The sequence below is a fragment of the Ascaphus truei genome, chromosome 17 (genome assembly GCF_040206685.1).
Source record: "Ascaphus truei isolate aAscTru1 chromosome 17, aAscTru1.hap1, whole genome shotgun sequence".
NCBI lineage: Eukaryota > Metazoa > Chordata > Amphibia > Anura > Ascaphidae > Ascaphus > Ascaphus truei.
In genome coordinates, this window is record NC_134499.1 from 13,855,416 (window position 1) to 13,878,345 (window position 22,930).

A 22,930-nucleotide genomic window follows, 5' to 3' on the forward strand; every position below is an offset into this window, starting at 1 on the left:
GGCAATGCTCACCGCACCATATAATAACACACAGGCAATGCTCACCCCACCATATAATAACACACAGGCAATGCTCACCCCACCATGTAATAACACACAGGCAATGCTCACCCCACCATATAATAACACACAGGCAATGCTCACCCCACCATGTAATAACACACAGGCAATGCTCACCCCACCATATAATAACACACAGGCAATGCTCACCCCACCATATAATAACACAAAGGCAATGCTCACCCCACCATATAATAACACACAGGCAATGCTCACCCCACCATATAATAACACACAGGCAATGCTCACCCCACCATATAATAACACACAGACAATGCTCGCCCCACCATATAATAACACAAAGGCAATGCTCACCCCACCATATAATAACACACAGACAATGCTCACCCCACCATATAATAACACACAGGCAATGCTCACCCCACCATATAATAACACACAGGCAATGCTCACCCCACCATGTAATAACACACAGGCAATGCTCACCCCACCATGTAATAACACACAGGCAATGCTCACCCCACCATATAATAACACACAGGCAATGCTCACCCCACCATGTAATAACACACAGGCAATGCTCACCCCACCATATAATAACACACAGGCAATGCTCACCCCACCATGTAATAACACACAGGCAATGCTCACCCCACCATATAATAACACACAGGCAATGCTCACCCCACCATATAATAACACAAAGGCAATGCTCACCCCACCATATAATAACACACAGGCAATGCTCACCCCACCATATAATAACACAAAGGCAATGCTCACCCCACCATATAATAATACACAGGCAATGCTCACCCCACCATATAATAACACAGACAATGCTCACCCCACCATATAATAACACTCAGGCAATGCTCACCCCACCATATAATAACACACAGGCAATGCTCACCCCACCATATAATAACACACAGGCAATGCTCACCCCACCATGTAATAACACACAGGCAATGCTCACCCCACCATGTAATAACACACAGGCAATGCTCACCCCACCATATAATAACACACAGGCAATGCCCACCCCACCATATAATAACACTCAGGCAATGCTCACCCCACCATATAATAACACACAGGCAATGCTCACCCCACCATATAATAACACACAGGCAATGCTCACCCCACCATGTAATAACACACAGGCAATGCTCACCCCACCATGTAATAACACACAGGCAATGCTCACCCCACCATATAATAACACACAGACAATGCTCACCCCACCATATAATAACACACAGGCAATGCTCACCCCACCATATAATAACACACAGACAATGCTCACCCCACCATATAATAACACACAGACAATGCTCACCCCACCATATAATAACACACAGAAAATGCTCACCCCACCATATAATAACACAGAGACAATGCTCACCCCACCATATAATAACACACAGGCAATGCTCACCCCACCATATAATAACACACAGGCAATGCTCACCCCACCATATGCAATGCTCACCCCACCATATAATAACACACAGGCAACGCTCACCCCACCATATAATAACACACAGGCAACGCTCACCCCACCATATAATAACACACAGGCAATGCTCACCCCACCATGTAATAACACACAGGCAATGCTCACCCCACCATATAATAACACACAGGCAATGCTCACCCCACCATGTAATAACACACAGGCAATGCTCACCCCACTATATAATAACACAAAGCCAATGCTCACCCCACCATATAATAACACACAGGCAATGCTCACCCCACCATATAATAACACACAGGCAATGCTCACCCCACCATATAATAACACACAGGCAATGCTCACCCCACCATATAATAACACACAGGCAATGCTCACCCCACCATATAATAACACACAGGCAATGCTCACCCCACCATATAATAACACACAGGCAATGCTCACCCCACCATATAATAACACACAGGCAATGCTCACCCCACCATGTAATAACACACAGGCAATGCTCACCCCACCATGTAATAACACACAGGCAATGCTCACCCCACCATGTAATAACACACAGGCAATGCTCACCCCACCATATAATAACACACAGGCAACGCTCACCCCACCATATAATAACACACAGGCAACGCTCACCCCACCATATAATAACACACACAGGCAATGCTCACCCCACCATATAATAACACTCAGGCAATGCACACCCCACCATATAATAACACACAGGCAATGCTCACCCCACCATATAATAACACACAGGCAACGCTCACCCCACCATGTAATAACACACAGGCAATGCTCACCCCACCATGTAATAACACACAGGCAACGCTCACCCCACCATGTAATAACACACAGGCAATGCTCACCCCACCATATAATAACACACAGGCAATGCTCACCCCACCATATAATAACACACAGGCAATGCTCACCCCACCATATAATAACACAAAGGCAATGCTCACCGCACCATATAATAACACACAGGCAATGCTCACCCCACCATATAATAACACACAGGCAATGCTCACCCCACCATATAATAACACACAGGCAATGCTCACCCCACCATATAATAACACACAGGCAATGCTCACCCCACCATATAATAACACACAGGCAATGCTCACCCCACCATATAATAACACAGACAATGCTCACCCCACCATATAATAACACTCAGGCAATGCTCACCCCACCATATAATAACACACAGGCAATGCTCACCCCACCATATAATAACACACAGGCAATGCTCACCCCACCATGTAATAACACACAGGCAATGCTCACCCCACCATATAATAACACACAGGCAATGCTCACCCCACCATATAATAACACACAGGCAATGCTCACCCCACCATATAATAACACAGACAATGCTCACCCCACCATATAATAACACTCAGGCAATGCTCACCCCACCATATAATAACACACAGGCAATGCTCACCCCACCATATAATAACACACAGGCAATGCTCACCCCACCATATAATAACACACAGGCAATGCTCACCCCACCATATAATAACACACAGGCAATGCTCACCCCACCATATAATAACACAGACAATGCTCACCCCACCATATAATAACACTCAGGCAATGCTCACCCCACCATATAATAACACACAGGCAATGCTCACCCCACCATATAATAACACACAGGCAATGCTCACCCCACCATGTAATAACACACAGGCAATGCTCACCCCACCATATAATAACACACAGGCAATGCTCACCCCACCATATAATAACACACAGGCAATGCTCACCCCACCATATAATAACACAGACAATGCTCACCCCACCATATAATAACACTCAGGCAATGCTCACCCCACCATATAATAACACACAGGCAATGCTCACCCCACCATATAATAACACACAGGCAATGCTCACCCCACCATATAATAACACACAGGCAATGCTCACCCCACCATGTAATAACACACAGGCAATGCTCACCCCACCATATAATAACACACAGGCAATGCTCACCCCACCATGTAATAACACACAGGCAATGCTCACCCCACCATATAATAACACTCAGGCAATGCTCACCCCACCATATAATAACACACAGGCAATGCTCACCCCACCATATAATAACACACAGGCAATGCTCACCCCACCATATAATAACACACAGGCAATGCTCACCCCACCATGTAATAACACACAGGCAATGCTCACCCCACCATATAATAACACACAGGCAATGCTCACCCCACCATATAATAACACACAGGCAATGCTCACCCCACCATGTAATAACACAGGCAATGCTCACCCCACCATATAATAACACACAGGCAATGCTCACCCCACCATGTAATAACACACAGGCAATGCTCACCCCACCATATAATAACACACAGGCAATGCTCACCCCACCATGTAATAACACACAGGCAATGCTCACCCCACCATATAATAACACTCAGGCAATGCTCACCCCACCATATAATAACACACAGGCAATGCTCACCCCACCATATAATAACACACAGGCAATGCTCACCCCACCATATAATAACACACAGGCAATGCTCACCCCACCATGTAATAACACACAGGCAATGCTCACCGCACCATATAATAACACACAGGCAATGCTCACCCCACCATGTAATAACACACAGGCAATGCTCACCCCACCATATAATAACACACAGGCAATGCTCACCCCACCATATAATAACACAAAGGCAATGCTCACCCCACCATATAATAACACACAGGCAATGCTCACCCCACCATATAATAACACACAGGCAATGCTCACCCCACCATATAATAACACACAGACAATGCTCGCCCCACCATATAATAACACAAAGGCAATGCTCACCCCACCCTATAATAACACACAGACAATGCTCACCCCACCATATAATAACACACAGGCAATGCTCACCCCACCATATAATAACACACAGGCAATGCTCACCCCACCATGTAATAACACACAGGCAATGCTCACCCCACCATGTAATAACACACAGGCAATGCTCACCCCACCATATAATAACACACAGGCAATGTTCACCCCACCATGTAATAACACACAGGCAATGCTCACCCCACCATATAATAACACACAGGCAATGCTCACCCCACCATGTAATAACACACAGGCAATGCTCACCCCACCATATAATAACACACAGGCAATGCTCACCCCACCATATAATAACACAAAGGCAATGCTCACCCCACCATATAATAACACACAGGCAATGCTCACCCCACCATATAATAACACACAGGCAATGCTCACCCCACCATGTAATAACACACAGGCAATGCTCACCCCACCATGTAATAACACACAGGCAATGCTCACCCCACCATATAATAACACACAGGCAATGCTCACCCCACCATGTAATAACACACAGGCAATGCTCACCCCACCATATAATAACACACAGGCAATGCTCACCCCACCATGTAATAACACACAGGCAATGCTCACCCCACCATATAATAACACACAGGCAATGCTCACCCCACCATATAATAACACAAAGGCAATGCTCACCCCACCATATAATAACACACAGGCAATGCTCACCCCACCATATAATAACACAAAGGCAATGCTCACCCCACCATATAATAATACACAGGCAATGCTCACCCCACCATATAATAACACACAGGCAATGCACACCCCACCATATAATAACACACAGGCAATGCTCACCCCACCATATAATAACACAGACAATGCTCACCCCACCATATAATAACACTCAGGCAATGCTCACCCCACCATATAATAACACACAGGCAATGCTCACCCCACCATATAATAACACACAGGCAATGCTCACCCCACCATGTAATAACACACAGGCAATGCTCACCCCACCATGTAATAACACACAGGCAATGCTCACCCCACCATATAATAACACACAGGCAATGCTCACCCCACCATATAATAACACTCAGGCAATGCTCACCCCACCATATAATAACACACAGGCAATGCTCACCCCACCATATAATAACACACAGGCAATGCTCACCCCACCATGTAATAACACACAGGCAATGCTCACCCCACCATGTAATAACACACAGGCAATGCTCACCCCACCATATAATAACACACAGACAATGCTCACCCCACCATATAATAACACACAGGCAATGCTCACCCCACCATATAATAACACACAGACAATGCTCACCCCACCATATAATAACACACAGACAATGCTCACCCCACCATATAATAACACACAGAAAATGCTCACCCCACCATATAATAACACAGAGACAATGCTCACCCCACCATATAATAACACACAGGCAATGCTCACCCCACCATATAATAACACACAGGCAATGCTCACCCCACCATATGCAATGCTCACCCCACCATATAATAACACACAGGCAACGCTCACCCCACCATATAATAACACACAGGCAACGCTCACCCCACCATATAATAACACACAGGCAATGCTCACCCCACCATGTAATAACACACAGGCAATGCTCACCCCACCATATAATAACACACAGGCAATGCTCACCCCACCATGTAATAACACACAGGCAATGCTCACCCCACTATATAATAACACAAAGCCAATGCTCACCCCACCATATAATAACACACAGGCAATGCTCACCCCACCATATAATAACACACAGGCAATGCTCACCCCACCATATAATAACACACAGGCAATGCTCACCCCACCATATAATAACACACAGGCAATGCTCACCCCACCATATAATAACACACAGGCAATGCTCACCCCACCATATAATAACACACAGGCAATGCTCACCCCACCATGTAATAACACACAGGCAATGCTCACCCCACCATGTAATAACACACAGGCAATGCTCACCCCACCATGTAATAACACACAGGCAATGCTCACCCCACCATGTAATAACACACAGGCAATGCTCACCCCACCATATAATAACACACAGGCAACGCTCACCCCACCATATAATAACACACAGGCAACGCTCACCCCACCATATAATAACACACACAGGCAATGCTCACCCCACCATATAATAACACAGACAATGCTCACCCCACCATATAATAACACTCAGGCAATGCTCACCCCACCATATAATAACACACAGGCAATGCTCACCCCACCATATAATAACACACAGGCAATGCTCACCCCACCATATAATAACACACAGGCAATGCTCACCCCACCATATAATAACACACAGGCAATGCTCACCCCACCATATAATAACACACAGGCAATGCTCACCCCACCATGTAATAACACACAGGCAATGCTCACCCCACCATATAATAACACACAGGCAATGCTCACCCCACCATATAATAACACACAGGCAATGCTCACCCCACCATATAATAACACACAGGCAATGCTCACCCCACCATGTAATAACACACAGGCAATGCTCACCGCACCATATAATAACACACAGGCAATGCTCACCCCACCATGTAATAACACACAGGCAATGCTCACCCCACCATATAATAACACACAGGCAATGCTCACCCCACCATATAATAACACAAAGGCAATGCTCACCCCACCATATAATAACACACAGGCAATGCTCACCCCACCATATAATAACACACAGGCAATGCTCACCCCACCATATAATAACACACAGACAATGCTCGCCCCACCATATAATAACACAAAGGCAATGCTCACCCCACCCTATAATAACACACAGACAATGCTCACCCCACCATATAATAACACACAGGCAATGCTCACCCCACCATATAATAACACACAGGCAATGCTCACCCCACCATGTAATAACACACAGGCAATGCTCACCCCACCATGTAATAACACACAGGCAATGCTCACCCCACCATATAATAACACACAGGCAATGCTCACCCCACCATATAATAACACAAAGGCAATGCTCACCCCACCATATAATAATACACAGGCAATGCTCACCCCACCATATAATAACACAGACAATGCTCACCCCACCATATAATAACACTCAGGCAATGCTCACCCCACCATATAATAACACACAGGCAATGCTCACCCCACCATATAATAACACACAGGCAATGCTCACCCCACCATGTAATAACACACAGGCAATGCTCACCCCACCATGTAATAACACACAGGCAATGCTCACCCCACCATATAATAACACACAGGCAATGCTCACCCCACCATATAATAACACTCAGGCAATGCTCACCCCACCATATAATAACACACAGGCAATGCTCACCCCACCATATAATAACACACAGGCAATGCTCACCCCACCATGTAATAACACACAGGCAATGCTCACCCCACCATGTAATAACACACAGGCAATGCTCACCCCACCATATAATAACACACAGACAATGCTCACCCCACCATATAATAACACACAGGCAATGCTCACCCCACCATATAATAACACACAGACAATGCTCACCCCACCATATAATAACACACAGACAATGCTCACCCCACCATATAATAACACACAGAAAATGCTCACCCCACCATATAATAACACAGAGACAATGCTCACCCCACCATATAATAACACACAGGCAATGCTCACCCCACCATATAATAACACACAGGCAATGCTCACCCCACCATATGCAATGCTCACCCCACCATATAATAACACACAGGCAACGCTCACCCCACCATATAATAACACACAGGCAACGCTCACCCCACCATATAATAACACACAGGCAATGCTCACCCCACCATGTAATAACACACAGGCAATGCTCACCCCACCATATAATAACACACAGGCAATGCTCACCCCACCATGTAATAACACACAGGCAATGCTCACCCCACTATATAATAACACAAAGCCAATGCTCACCCCACCATATAATAACACACAGGCAATGCTCACCCCACCATATAATAACACACAGGCAATGCTCACCCCACCATATAATAACACACAGGCAATGCTCACCCCACCATATAATAACACACAGGCAATGCTCACCCCACCATATAATAACACACAGGCAATGCTCACCCCACCATATAATAACACACAGGCAATGCTCACCCCACCATATAATAACACACAGGCAATGCTCACCCCACCATGTAATAACACACAGGCAATGCTCACCCCACCATGTAATAACACACAGGCAATGCTCACCCCACCATGTAATAACACACAGGCAATGCTCACCCCACCATATAATAACACACAGGCAACGCTCACCCCACCATATAATAACACACAGGCAACGCTCACCCCACCATATAATAACACACACAGGCAATGCTCACCCCACCATATAATAACACAGACAATGCTCACCCCACCATATAATAACACTCAGGCAATGCTCACCCCACCATATAATAACACACAGGCAATGCTCACCCCACCATATAATAACACACAGGCAATGCTCACCCCACCATATAATAACACACAGGCAATGCTCACCCCACCATGTAATAACACACAGGCAATGCTCACCCCACCATATAATAACACACAGGCAATGCTCACCCCACCATGTAATAACACACAGGCAATGCTCACCCCACCATATAATAACACTCAGGCAATGCTCACCCCACCATATAATAACACACAGGCAATGCTCACCCCACCATATAATAACACACAGGCAATGCTCACCCCACCATATAATAACACACAGGCAATGCTCACCCCACCATGTAATAACACACAGGCAATGCTCACCCCACCATATAATAACACACAGGCAATGCTCACCCCACCATATAATAACACAAAGGCAATGCTCACCCCACCATATAATAACACACAGGCAACGCTCACCCCACCATATTATAACACACAGGCAATGCTCACCCCACCATATAATAACACACAGGCAATGCTCACCCCACCATATAATAACACACAGGCAATGCTCACCCCACCATATAATAACACACAGGCAATGCTCACCCCACCATATAATAACACAGACAATGCTCACCCCACCATATAATAACACTCAGGCAATGCTCACCCCACCATATAATAACACACAGGCAATGCTCACCCCACCATATAATAACACACAGGCAATGCTCACCCCAACATGTAATAACACACAGGCAATGCTCACCCCACCATATAATAACACACAGGCAATGCTCACCCCACCATGTAATAACACACAGGCAATGCTCACCCCACCATATAATAACACTCAGGCAATGCTCACCCCACCATATAATAACACACAGGCAATGCTCACCCCACCATATAATAACACACAGGCAATGCTCACCCCACCATATAATAACACACAGGCAATGCTCACCCCACCATGTAATAACACAGGCAATGCTCACCCCACCATATAATAACACACAGGCAATGCTCACCCCACCATGTAATAACACACAGGCAATGCTCACCCCACCATATAATAACACACAGGCAATGCTCACCCCACCATGTAATAACACACAGGCAATGCTCACCCCACCATATAATAACACTCAGGCAATGCTCACCCCACCATATAATAACACACAGGCAATGCTCACCCCACCATATAATAACACACAGGCAATGCTCACCCCACCATATAATAACACACAGGCAATGCTCACCCCACCATGTAATAACACACAGGCAATGCTCACCCCACCATATAATAACACACAGGCAATGCTCACCCCACCATGTAATAACACACAGGCAATGCTCACCCCACCATATAATAACACACAGGCAATGCTCACCCCACCATATAATAACACAAAGGCAATGCTCACCCCACCATATAATAACACACAGGCAATGCTCACCCCACCATATAATAACACACAGGCAATGCTCACCCCACCATATAATAACACACAGACAATGCTCGCCCCACCATATAATAACACAAAGGCAATGCTCACCCCACCATATAATAACACACAGACAATGCTCACCCCACCATATAATAACACACAGGCAATGCTCACCCCACCATATAATAACACACAGGCAATGCTCACCCCACCATGTAATAACACACAGGCAATGCTCACCCCACCATGTAATAACACACAGGCAATGCTCACCCCACCATATAATAACACACAGGCAATGCTCACCCCACCATGTAATAACACACAGGCAATGCTCACCCCACCATATAATAACACACAGGCAATGCTCACCCCACCATGTAATAACACACAGGCAATGCTCACCCCACCATATAATAACACACAGGCAATGCTCACCCCACCATATAATAACACAAAGGCAATGCTCACCCCACCATATAATAACACACAGGCAATGCTCACCCCACCATATAATAACACAAAGGCAATGCTCACCCCACCATATAATAATACACAGGCAATGCTCACCCCACCATATAATAACACACAGGCAATGCACACCCCACCATATAATAACACACAGGCAATGCTCACCCCACCATATAATAACACAGACAATGCTCACCCCACCATATAATAACACTCAGGCAATGCTCACCCCACCATATAATAACACACAGGCAATGCTCACCCCACCATATAATAACACACAGGCAATGCTCACCCCACCATGTAATAACACACAGGCAATGCTCACCCCACCATGTAATAACACACAGGCAATGCTCACCCCACCATATAATAACACACAGGCAATGCTCACCCCACCATATAATAACACTCAGGCAATGCTCACCCCACCATATAATAACACACAGGCAATGCTCACCCCACCATATAATAACACACAGGCAATGCTCACCCCACCATGTAATAACACACAGGCAATGCTCACCCCACCATGTAATAACACACAGGCAATGCTCACCCCACCATATAATAACACACAGGCAATGCTCACCCCACCATATAATAACACACAGGCAATGCTCACCCCACCATATAATAACACAAAGGCAATGCTCACCCCACCATATAATAACACACAGGCAATGCTCACCCCACCATATAATAACACACAGGCAATGCTCACCCCACCATGTAATAACACACAGGCAATGCTCACCCCACCATATAATAACACACAGGCAATGCTCACCCCACCATGTAATAACACACAGGCAATGCTCACCCCACCATATAATAACACACAGGCAATGCTCACCCCACCATATAATAACACACAGGCAATGCACACCCCACCATATAATAACACACAGGCAATGCTCACCCCACCATATAATAACACACAGGCAATGCTCACCCCACCATATAATAACACACAGACAATGCTCACCCCACCATATAATAACACACAGACAATGCTCACCCCACCATATAACGCTCACCCCACCATATAATAACACACAGGCAACGCTAACCCCACCATATAATAACACACAGGCAACGCTCACCCCACCATATAATAACACACAGGCAAAGCTCACCGCACCATATAATAACACACAGGCAATGCTCACCCCACCATATAATAACACACAGACAATGCTCACCCCACTATATAATAACACACAGACAATGCTCACCCCACCATATAATAACACACAGGCAACGCTCACCCCACCATATAATAACACACAGACAATGCTCACCCCACCATATAATAACACACAGACAATGCTCACCCCACCATATAATAACACACAGGCAATGCTCACCCCACCATATAATAACACACAGGCAACGCTCACCCCACCATGTAATAACACACAGGCAACGCTCACCCCACCATATAATAACACACAGGCAACGCTCACCCCACCATATAATAACACACAGGCAACGCTAACCCCACCATATAATAACACACAGGCAACGCTCACCCCACCATATAATAACACACAGGCAAAGCTCACCGCACCATATAATAACACACAGGCAATGCTCACCCCACCATATAATAACACACAGACAATGCTCACCCCACTATATAATAACACACAGACAACGCTCACCCCACCATATAATAACACACAGGCAACGCTCACCCCACCATATAATAACACACAGGCAATGCTCACCCCGCCATATAATAACACACAGACAACGCTCACCCCACCATATAATAACACACAGGCAACGCTAACGCCACCATATAATAACACACAGGCAACGCTCACCCCACCATATAATAACACACAGGCAAAGCTCACCGCACCATATAATAACACACAGGCAATGCTCACCCCACCATATAATAACACACAGACAATGCTCACCCCACTATATAATAACACACAGACAATGCTCACCCCACCATATAATAACACACAGGCAACGCTCACCCCACCATATAATAACACACAGGCAATGCTCACCCCGCCATATAATAACACACAGGCAACGCTCACCCCACCATGTAATAACACACAGGCAACGCTAACCCCACCATATAATAACACACAGGCAATGCTCACCCCACCATATAATAACACACAGGCAATGCTCACCCCGCCATATAATAACACACAGGCAATGCTCACCCCGCCATATAATAACACACAGGCAATGATCACCCCGCCATATAATAACACACAGGCAACGCTCACCCCACCATGTAATAACACACAGGCAACGCTCACCCCACCATATAATAACACACAGGCAATGATCACCCCGCCATATAATAACACACAGGCAACGCTCACCCCACCATGTAATAACACACAGGCAATGCTCACCCCACCATATAATAACACACAGGCAATGCTCACCCCACCATATAATAACACACAGACAACGCTCACCCCACCATATAATAACACACAGGCAACGCTCACCCCACCATATAATAACACACAGGCAATGCTCACCCCACCATATAATAAAACAATGGTTTTAGAAAGGGGTTACTGGGTCCTCCAGAAGGAACAAGCTCACGTGTCAGGATTTCATGAAAGGAAGAATTTCCACCCCCCCCCCCGAAGGATATTCACACGTGATTTTGTGCATGTTTAGCAGACCAGCGTTTCCCCGATTGGCTCTATCAGTTTAAATGAATAACCCTCATATATTTAATACAATTTTTCACTGAAAAGCCTTTTTATTTCCCAGCAAAGAGGGGTGGGGAGCCGACTCCCATTCATTGTTTCTATTTCTCATTGTTCTTCTATCCTATTTTTACTCCTACAGGTGTGATAATGTTTTTGCTGCACAATTGTTTTCCAGTTCTCTCTCCATACCTCTTGTCCCTTCCCCCTCTTTCTGTCTCTCTCCTTTTCCTCCCTCCCTTTCTCCCTCTCTTGCTCCTTCACCCCTTATCAGTCACCATTAGACAGGCAAGGTCTTTCTAGTCTCCCTTTAACCTCTTCCCATTGATTGTTGTCCTTCGCATGTGAATAACAATTGAGTCAGCATCACCATGGAAATAAACAGGAAATCGCTGCAGACGACTATTTATGAGACTACCTTAGAGATAAATAAAAATGTCCTCCTCTTGGACACAGCGACTCCTATTTATCTGACAGCTTGCAGGATCGCCCGGATAAACAAGACTAATTATCCAAACTACACTGCTATCCAACACCCCCTGACATCCACACCCCCTGAAGCTCATTAGATTCAGCTACATGTGGCGGGACCATGATTCATACTGCGTCCCACAATGAGCAGTCACTTTATCATTTGTTTCAACATTTCCCCTTATTCCCTCGAATGCATGAGTGACCAACTCCAGTCCACAAGGGCCAGCAACAGGTCAGGTTTCCAGGATGTCCCTGCTTCAGCACAGGTGGCTCTCAATCAATGGCTCAGCCACTTGTGCTGAAGCAGGGATAGCCCGAAAACCTGACTTATTTGTGGCCCTTGAGGACTGGAATTGGTCACTCCTGATCTACAGTGTCAGCTCTTATGAGCAGTACCTTCCGTATCTGTTTGTGCTTGTCTGCCCTTATTGTTATGTCATTTTGTTTCTGTAATATGCATAACTCCGTACCCCCCCCTGCGCCGTGCGGCGGAATAATTATAATGATCATTCTTCTCAGCGCTCCTGTATTATGGGCACAGCAGCGCTGATAACACCCATATCTCTGCAGCGTATATAGTTCAGAGCCGCCTACCAAAAGAACTATTGAATGAAAGTGTGGGGACAGTTCAGGAGCGTTATCGTTGCATAAAATATCTGCTCCTTCTGTTACTGGAATATTCTGTCACTGCTGTATATTTACTTCTTTAAAAATAAGAAAGTGTTCAGCAAATCAATGTGTCTGGCTGTAATAATGCGATGTTAAAATGGGCTACAAATGATCAGTTTGTGTTGGGTGGTTCTGTTTGGATTTGGTATTTTTTTGATCATTTGTTGTGGTTAGAAGCAGTTGAAGCGGCACATAAAAAAAATATTATTTTTTTTGTTTCAAAATATGCCTCTGATTACCTTTATTGAAAACTAATTACAGTACGTAAGTCGTCGATCATTTCGTTCTCCCGTGATCGATCAGCAAAGACTCTGCTTTCCTGGGTTTACTAAATGGCTGCCATTCAGTTTCATATCAATCCTTCAGTCAGTGTAACTCAGCAGCTACAATGTATTCTTATATTACTGAGGTAACATTATCTATTGTTCAGTTTGCACCTCAAACTGCTGGGAATATTGGCAACAAATGATCACAAACAGGAAAGTGTTACACAGGTCTTGCACTGCTGGGGAAGTGGCTAAAACCTGCTATATAAATCAAAGGATGCTCAGTATTAAAAACCATTAAGAGTTGAATATTTTTATTTTATTTTTAAATGTAGTATTATCGAATACTACAGAACTGATTTATTTAATAAAACACCTGTAGGATATTGCATGGATTGGTCATAAAGCAGCAGGCCCGCCCATCTGCCCCACTTTTGTTTGTTTTTTAAGAATTTGACCCCATAGTTCCCCAGATACCGACCGATAAAGGTGCTATTTCCTGGTTAAATCTCGCATCACATGGGAGATTTAATCCGCCATTTTGTTTCCCCTGCATGGGACTACATACCTTTACTGGTAACTATCTCAGGTCCAGTTCCGGGGACTCCCTGGATCCTATACTTTGGACACACACACACACAAATACGTGTTGCTTCAGACATTCATTACTAGAATTAAGATAAGTAATATATAATAATCTTTTTAGATTGTAAGCTCTTCTGGTCAGGGAATCCTTTCTCCTACTGTTTACTTTTATATACGCTTTATGTATAATACCTCTGTAAAGCGCTGTGTACATTGCTGGCCCTACAATGCGTACCGATGCGATGCCATCCTATTAGAATAGGACATAAGACTTGATAAAGCCTCCCTACAAACCTGGAGCCATTCTCCTTGTACTCTGTAGCAAACTCTCGGACTTCCTCATCTCCAGCTCGGACTTTTCTTTGTGAAACTTCAACAAAAAGGAGAAAATCGATGGAAAAATAATATGCTCCGTGACACCCTTCAAACCGGTATTATTCTGCGTGCGTCCTGGGCCATGGCGGGGCTCTCATTAATCACGTTTACTACAGCTGAACCGTATAGATTTACGTCACCACAGACCAGGCAGATTTATTTTTTTTGCCACTGGGAAACACATGACAAGCAGAGAAATAACCTTGTACATTGTCATTATTAAATGCACGCCCCCGTCCTCCTCCTCTGTTGCTTCGTACGGCCGCACGTCCCAATGTCACTTTGGGGGAGACTTTTTTTTCACTCTTCTTATTTTCATTTCTCTCCTGCGCTCTCTTGTACGTGTTATCTTCCATTCGCAGGCATCTTAATATTTTGTTTGTCTAACCCGCATTTGTTCATCGTTTGTCTCTATAATGCCAGTTACTGTTATGTGAGTAGCGCTGTGGGTGGGTGTCTGTCTGTCTGTATATAGCGCCATCCATGTATACAGCGCCTCACAGCAGTGATACACGGGACATAGTAATATAACATACTGGGAATAAGCGCTTCAGACATAAAAGTAATATAAGGAAAAGGAGTCCCTGCCCCAAAGAGCTTACAATCTAAGTGGAAAATGACTATTGCTGATGATTTCTTAGAGCACCACAGAGATAATAAGTAAACTGTGCTACATTTCACTTGCTTGCTCATGAGGGAAACTGACTATATCTAAGCTATAGAGCAGGGTTGCGCAAAATGGGGAGTGCGCCTTAAAGGGTGGGCGCAAGATTATTCAGGGGGAGGCGCGGCGGTTGCAGAGGCCCTGCAATATCCCCCACGGCATTTAAATTAAATGCCGGGGGATCGCGTGAGGCCCCTGCAATGTCTCCTACCTTGTCTTCGGCGACTCGTTGGCGTGACGGCACGTGACACCGCGGCGTCATTTGTCGCCGGTTGCCATGGAGACGACGCGCTTGAACCAAGTTAAGTAAAAAGTTACAGAGGCCTCGCGCGATCCCCGGCATTTCTTTTAACTGCCTTCGGGGAATCGCGGCGCCTCTAACACCGCACACCCTCCCCCCCACCAAATCTCGCCCCCCTGCTATAGAGAATGGACAATCTTGGCTTGTGACTCTTTAGTACCTTGTGCGTGCCCATATTTATAGCTTCAAATCATTGGGCAGCTTACATACGCTAACAAAACCCAGTACTTACTATCAAAGAACATCAACCGGAAGTCTGGTTATGGTCCACAAGTTCAAGTCAAGTTTTGTTTATTTCGATGCTGGGTCCTTCACTTTTAGGGTAACTTTTTTACCAGATGTCCCCTACACTCTTGGAAAATGGAAGTCCTCAGCGGTGTCACACGTTTATGTAATTGTTGATTGCGTTCACTGTATTGTTTGTCGCTCTTTTGCATTTCAGGATATACTTGAAGAAAACGAGTGGGATCTACCAAGACTGATTTTGCCCTAATAATAAATCTGAGCTGCACCTTCCCCGTGCAGTGTTTCCCCTCTTCCACTTTGACGTTTGGCGAGTAGCTACGTAGAGAAAGTGAGGAGATGGGAAGAGGTGTAATGGGATATGTCAGCTTTTAAGAGTGGTGACCTTTTTTCCTTTTAACTGCGGTAAAAAAAAATAATCACTGCCACGTCCAAGGTGAACGTCTCCAGTGAACAGATTAGTATTAGAAACGTATTACATGAGACGGAGCTGCAAGAGGAACAACGTATTGTGTGCCTCTGTATGTCCCTTTATCAGGAGCCTGATACACAGCCCCAGGGCGTCTTTACTGACGAAAGGAAGAAATTGTGAATTGCTTGAACCAGACACAAAGTAAGTTATGGTGAGTAAAAAAGTGACACACACACCCGCCACTGCGCAGTGTACAGCAAACATAAACAGCACCGTCACACGTCTCAGATAGGTCTGTAATCCTGCCTTTCCCCATTATCTCTTAGCATACAATACTTCCAATGCAGCCAGGGATTCTGGGTAATGACATGCAAATGAGAACTGTTCGCTTCCTATCCATTTTTACATGGACCCCTATCAGCTTATGCCTGCCGTATTACACAGTTTTTTTGGATTGCCTGAATGACTACGTGCAGGTGAACACCTGAGACGAGCAGTTACCTGTACGAGGAGATTCTGTAACGATGCCACAAGGTAGAGCACGCTCTGCATGTCCAGGGGCTGGAGGGCAGCGTCCTGCTCCGCGAGGGGCTGCTTCCTCCTTCCTGACTGCACGAGCGTCAGCAGAGACGAGGAGAAACCTAGTCTCAGCGCTGCTTTCAAAAGCTGGAGGAGGCCGACTGAAACGGAGTGAAGAAACGGAGAAACCATAGGAAGTGACCCGTCTAGTTTAGTCTCAATGTCCAACAAACTGTTACGCTGCACTGTACCCTAACATAACATACAGGCACCGTCCCAACAAGCTCATCTGTGACTGAGGCACAGGGAGATTAAGTGACTTGCACAAGGTCACAAGGAGCCAATACTGGGGTTTGAAAATGGGCTCTCCTGCTGTAAAGTCAGCTCCATTGTATTCAGAGACAGTGCCGTTACTCACTTCTCCCTGGGACCTCCAGCATGTACATGATAGCTCCTGGCAAAAAGAATATGCATATTAAGATTAAGTGAATATGCAACAAAGGAAGGTACATTTTTCCTTATTGGTGTCTACAGAACATACAGATGTTGCCCGACTTATTTTCCTCGTGACCCCGGTTTGGCGTGGTCCTACTTTCCTAGCAAACCGCGGTGACGAGTGCGGCATCTTCCCTGAGGCTGCGGCACAGTTGATTGTTATTGTTGCGGCTCCGTGAGATGAATCAGGTTACATTTGTCTGTTATAGTGCTCCCCCCCCCCACCCCCCTCCTGATCAAACCAGTACCTATCAGCAGGGATGACTTCTCCTTACTTCTGAAGGAGATAAGATTTAGCATCTTATCCACATCCACACAGATAGTTCTGTGAACCTGTCAAGACACAAATTCACAGTGTAACTTTTTGGGCCTTGACCGCAACATGTTTGAAAGCATATATAGCAGAATCATGTATGGGAATTCCATCCGTCAGTCATATACTTCAATGAATGCGAAAGCCAGAGACGATGGGGGTAATTCCCTTATTCCCCCCGGACTGTAAGCTCCCAGGGTCAGGGCCCTCATTACCGCCTGTATCTGCTTGCGCTTGTCCGCCCTTACTTCGGACATCATTCAGGGTATGTAAGTGATATCACTCTGTACCCCCAATTGTACCGCGCGGCGGAATAGTGTTGGCGCTTTACAAATAAACAATAATGATAATAAGAATTGTCCGTAGTGGCCGTTATTGCTGTTTTGACCCCAAAAATCCCCACGAAAGTCAAACGGACAATATAGAATTACCCCCTATATATTCGTTCTAACGGGCAGAAGCAGTTCAATGTCTATTGTTTTATATTATCCTGTTCCTATATGGGGACTACGGAGTTATAGATGATGAGAAGCCGTTTATTCTGGGCCTTTTGCATAGACTGCTGTTCCTAGAACCGTTCTATGTATATAACCTCTTACAAGAGGCGCTGAAAGAGGTTACACCGAGCTGCTTTTTTGCGAGCCTTTTGCGCAGCGGTCTTTGCTTGGTGGCCACGTGTTCCCCGGGGAAGATACAAAGACATGTGCTGACCCCCAATCTTGTCACCGATGATATTCCTGTGTTAGGATCGCTCACCTCCAAGCTATGACTGTGCTGGAAACACACCAGGGAAGACGTCACCAACCAGGCGGAGCAGCAGAGGGACTCGCACGAGTCACTGGGAGAGGAGGGGGATTCAGTCCACGTCAGCTCTAGGATCCTCTCTATCAGCTCGATCAGAGACGTGTTGGAAAGAAGCATGGCCGCCGCTGGGGAAAAGCAAGTGCGGTCATGGCAAAGACGAAGACCACGTGGGACTCGTTTGTTCGTAAACGTCACATGAACGTTACAGAGAGAAATAGAACCCATTCAAGACACTAAAATACGACAACTTTCAGTATTGCTGTCTTTTTACAGTAATTTGTTCATAGTGTCTTCAACATGCTCTGCAGCACACGTGAAGACCAGACATTATGGAGGATATATACCACGTGCAGGGCCACCGGCAGAGTGTCGCGGCGCTCCCCGCAGTCGCCCGCCGCTCCAAGTGTCGCAACCGGACCATTGCGCCAAAAACATGTGAGAGTGACATCTTTTGAACTCAGCGCTACTTTGAGTCAATGTATCAACAAGCTTTGCTCGGATTTGCGGCAGTGAGCGTTTTGCGGCGCGGTACCCAGAGGAGTTTGGGGGAGGAGTTGGCGCAACATTGTAACCAGATGAATGACAAGTTTTACGGTTTCGATGCACCAAAAAAAAAAAATTGCGCCAGGTACGAGGTGGCGTAGAAACGCTGCCCCTGATGGGACCTGAGCCAAGTATAAGAAGCAAGATTAATAAGCTCCGTACACCTGTCGCACATCGACGCAGATCAAAAATTGCTACCACTTGATACACATCCCCCTATAAACACATATATATTAGGACATCAGCAAGTAATATAATGTGTTATATTTACCTCTCATTCTGCAGCTGGTATTCGCCTGGCGGACGCTGCAGTACAGGAAGTTGAACGAAGGCTGGAGGAGGCTCACCGTGGTGGGACGGCATTTTCCGGACAAGTTACTCACTGCAAGATGAACGGTATCAGCGGCCCATCTAGCTGGGCATTTATCACCGAAAAAAGGGTTGTAGGAAAAACAAATGTACTGGAGATACTTTCAGGATGTAACCGCTGTGCGCTGCCGGCGTTACTGGCAGCGAAGGAGTTAAGAACGAGAAAATAAATGGTATTTTAATAACGCAGAACCACACGCCTGTAAAAACAAAATGGTGCGTTCCTCTTCCGCTCTATGAAGCTTCTTGCTAGGAGCTGCACATTCCAGGAGGGTTTGCAATAGTTCGATGTATTACGATGGATTTGGAGCCTCGGTTGGAGTGACCTCAGTATAGTAAGGTGGGATTGCATATGAATTGCAGACAGAGCTCGCCAGCAATGTCCCACCACAGTTCAATGCCTGGAAAGCAGGGCTGGCCAACTCCAGTCCTCAAGGGCCACCAACAGGTCAGGTTTTAAGGATATCCCGGGTTCAGCACAGGTGGCTCAGTCATTGACTTTGCTGAAGCAGGGATATCCTAAAAACCTGACCTGTTGGTGGCCCTTGAGGGCTGGAGTTGGCCACCCCTGCCTCTCAAGTTATATGGGTGTTAGTAGACAAGTCGCTTGGCACCTCAGCAATGGGACAACAATAAAACAAAGTGGTCACTCCTTAGAGCTTCAATAGTCTTCCAGCTTTAATTAAACTTTAAGTTGAAAAAAACCTTAAACGATCAAAAACAGAATATAAAAATACCAGGTGCCGGTCCCGCCCGGCCGCTGTGCGCTGTGAATCCAGGACACCGCGACTGACGGCCACAGAGCCGCGACGCCATTGTTTGAGGATTTTTCTACGAGTGGTTTTTATGCTTTAATGGCAGCGCTGTGACCACGTCTTTAGGATACACACAGGGGGTCGTGTCCACAAAACGGCTGCATCTGTACTTTTCCAGGTACATCAAGGCTATCAATAAGGTGCGGGATAATGAAATGTGGCTTCAGGCACCTCAGCAGCGGGGGGAACAGGCAGACTGTGTGGCTGGGGTGCTGCCGGCCTCTATATTTCTGTGCTGTAAGCCCACAGCAGTAAGTGGGAGAAGTTCTCCCACCTAGGGGTTTCTTTTTCTTTCTTTCAACGCATTGATGGGAAGCAGGGGGTCTCAGGAGCAGAACTTACATACTCCCGAAGGTGTCCCCGGTACTATCCCCTCCAGGGTGAACAACATGGAAGTTTAAAGTGCCTGAGTCACGCGAGCCAATAGGCGCAACGTTAACCTTCCATTTGATACCAGCAGCACCGTCAGAGCTCTGAATCTCGGGAAGCAGGGGGTCCCGGAGCTGAAATTAATGGGGTTCAGCTCCTGAGACCCCCTGCTTCCCACCTAGGGGATTTCATTTGTTTTATCGCTAACCCTTTGAGTGCCAGAGGGACTGCTCTCTCACTGATGACGGGACGGAAGCCCCCTCCTTGCGTTCCCTTTCCTCGCAGACTGCGTTCTTTAACGTGATCTCCCCTGCAAACACCATCAGGAAGATTATGACCTAGCTACTGCGCCATGTGACCTCAGAAGAGCAAGACGCCATAACTGCCCTTGAAGGGTTAAATACTGCCCAGTACTCGGTAAAATTGCAGGACATTATACACGTTTTCTTTGACCTGTTAGTGAATTCTTTATATATATCGGGGTCATGGAGTAACACTTCCGTTTCCGAGGTCAGACAAAGCCAGCCCTTGTCCCGGGAATATGTTAACTTACCATGATAGAGAAGTTTAAAGTCTGTGCTGTCCATCTCGTTTCTTGGCTGACTTTTCAGCTGCACCAGGTAAAGGAGACTCAGAGTCAATGGCAGGTTCTTGTCGGCTGTAAAGGAAATGTGTTCAGCGCGGTCTTACACCTGTAAATCAGCATCTTCTTTTTGTAATCCCAAAGGAAATACAATATGCAGTAAAAAAAAAAAATGACTAGATATAGCTACACATTTCCATCTCAGTTAAGTTTATTTTAGTTACTGTAAAGAGCAGAGGGGGCGGCGAATCAAACTCCCAAGAAGTGCATGTAGATGATCAGTTAATAAAAATGTTTATTCTGCTCATGGCCTTAGATCAGTGATAGGACACATAATATACCTCAAGGGCCGCTGTTGAGAGGAGAGGGTAGTACTATATGTATCAGCGCAGGAGAGGAGCGGGCAGTACTGTATTTATCAGCACAGGAGAGGAGCGGGCAGTACAGTATTTATCAGCGCAGGAGCGGGCAGTACTGTATATCAGCGCAGGAGAGGAGCGGGCAGTACTGTATTTATCAGCGCAGGAGAGGAGCGGGCAGTACTGTATTTATCAGCGCAGGAGAGGAGCGGGCAGTACTGTATTTATCAGCGCAGGAGAGGAGCGGGCAGTTCA

General features: G+C 45.9%; 1 protein-coding gene across 2 annotated transcripts in view; it reads right to left on the reverse strand.

The window, feature by feature from the left end:
- Positions 1-22,930, reverse strand: part of MEI1 (meiotic double-stranded break formation protein 1) — a 94,899-nt gene that overhangs the window by 36,382 nt on the left and 35,587 nt on the right. For both annotated transcript variants that reach the window (XM_075574021.1, XM_075574020.1), the window contains 5 exons: positions 22,287-22,391; positions 20,452-20,562; positions 19,590-19,762; positions 18,769-18,853; positions 18,008-18,186 (listed from right to left, as the gene is read on the reverse strand). In XM_075574021.1, coding sequence (XP_075430136.1) covers positions 18,008-18,186; positions 18,769-18,853; positions 19,590-19,762; positions 20,452-20,562; positions 22,287-22,391 — 653 coding nt within the window. The remainder of the gene's footprint in view (positions 1-18,007; positions 18,187-18,768; positions 18,854-19,589; positions 19,763-20,451; positions 20,563-22,286; positions 22,392-22,930) is intronic.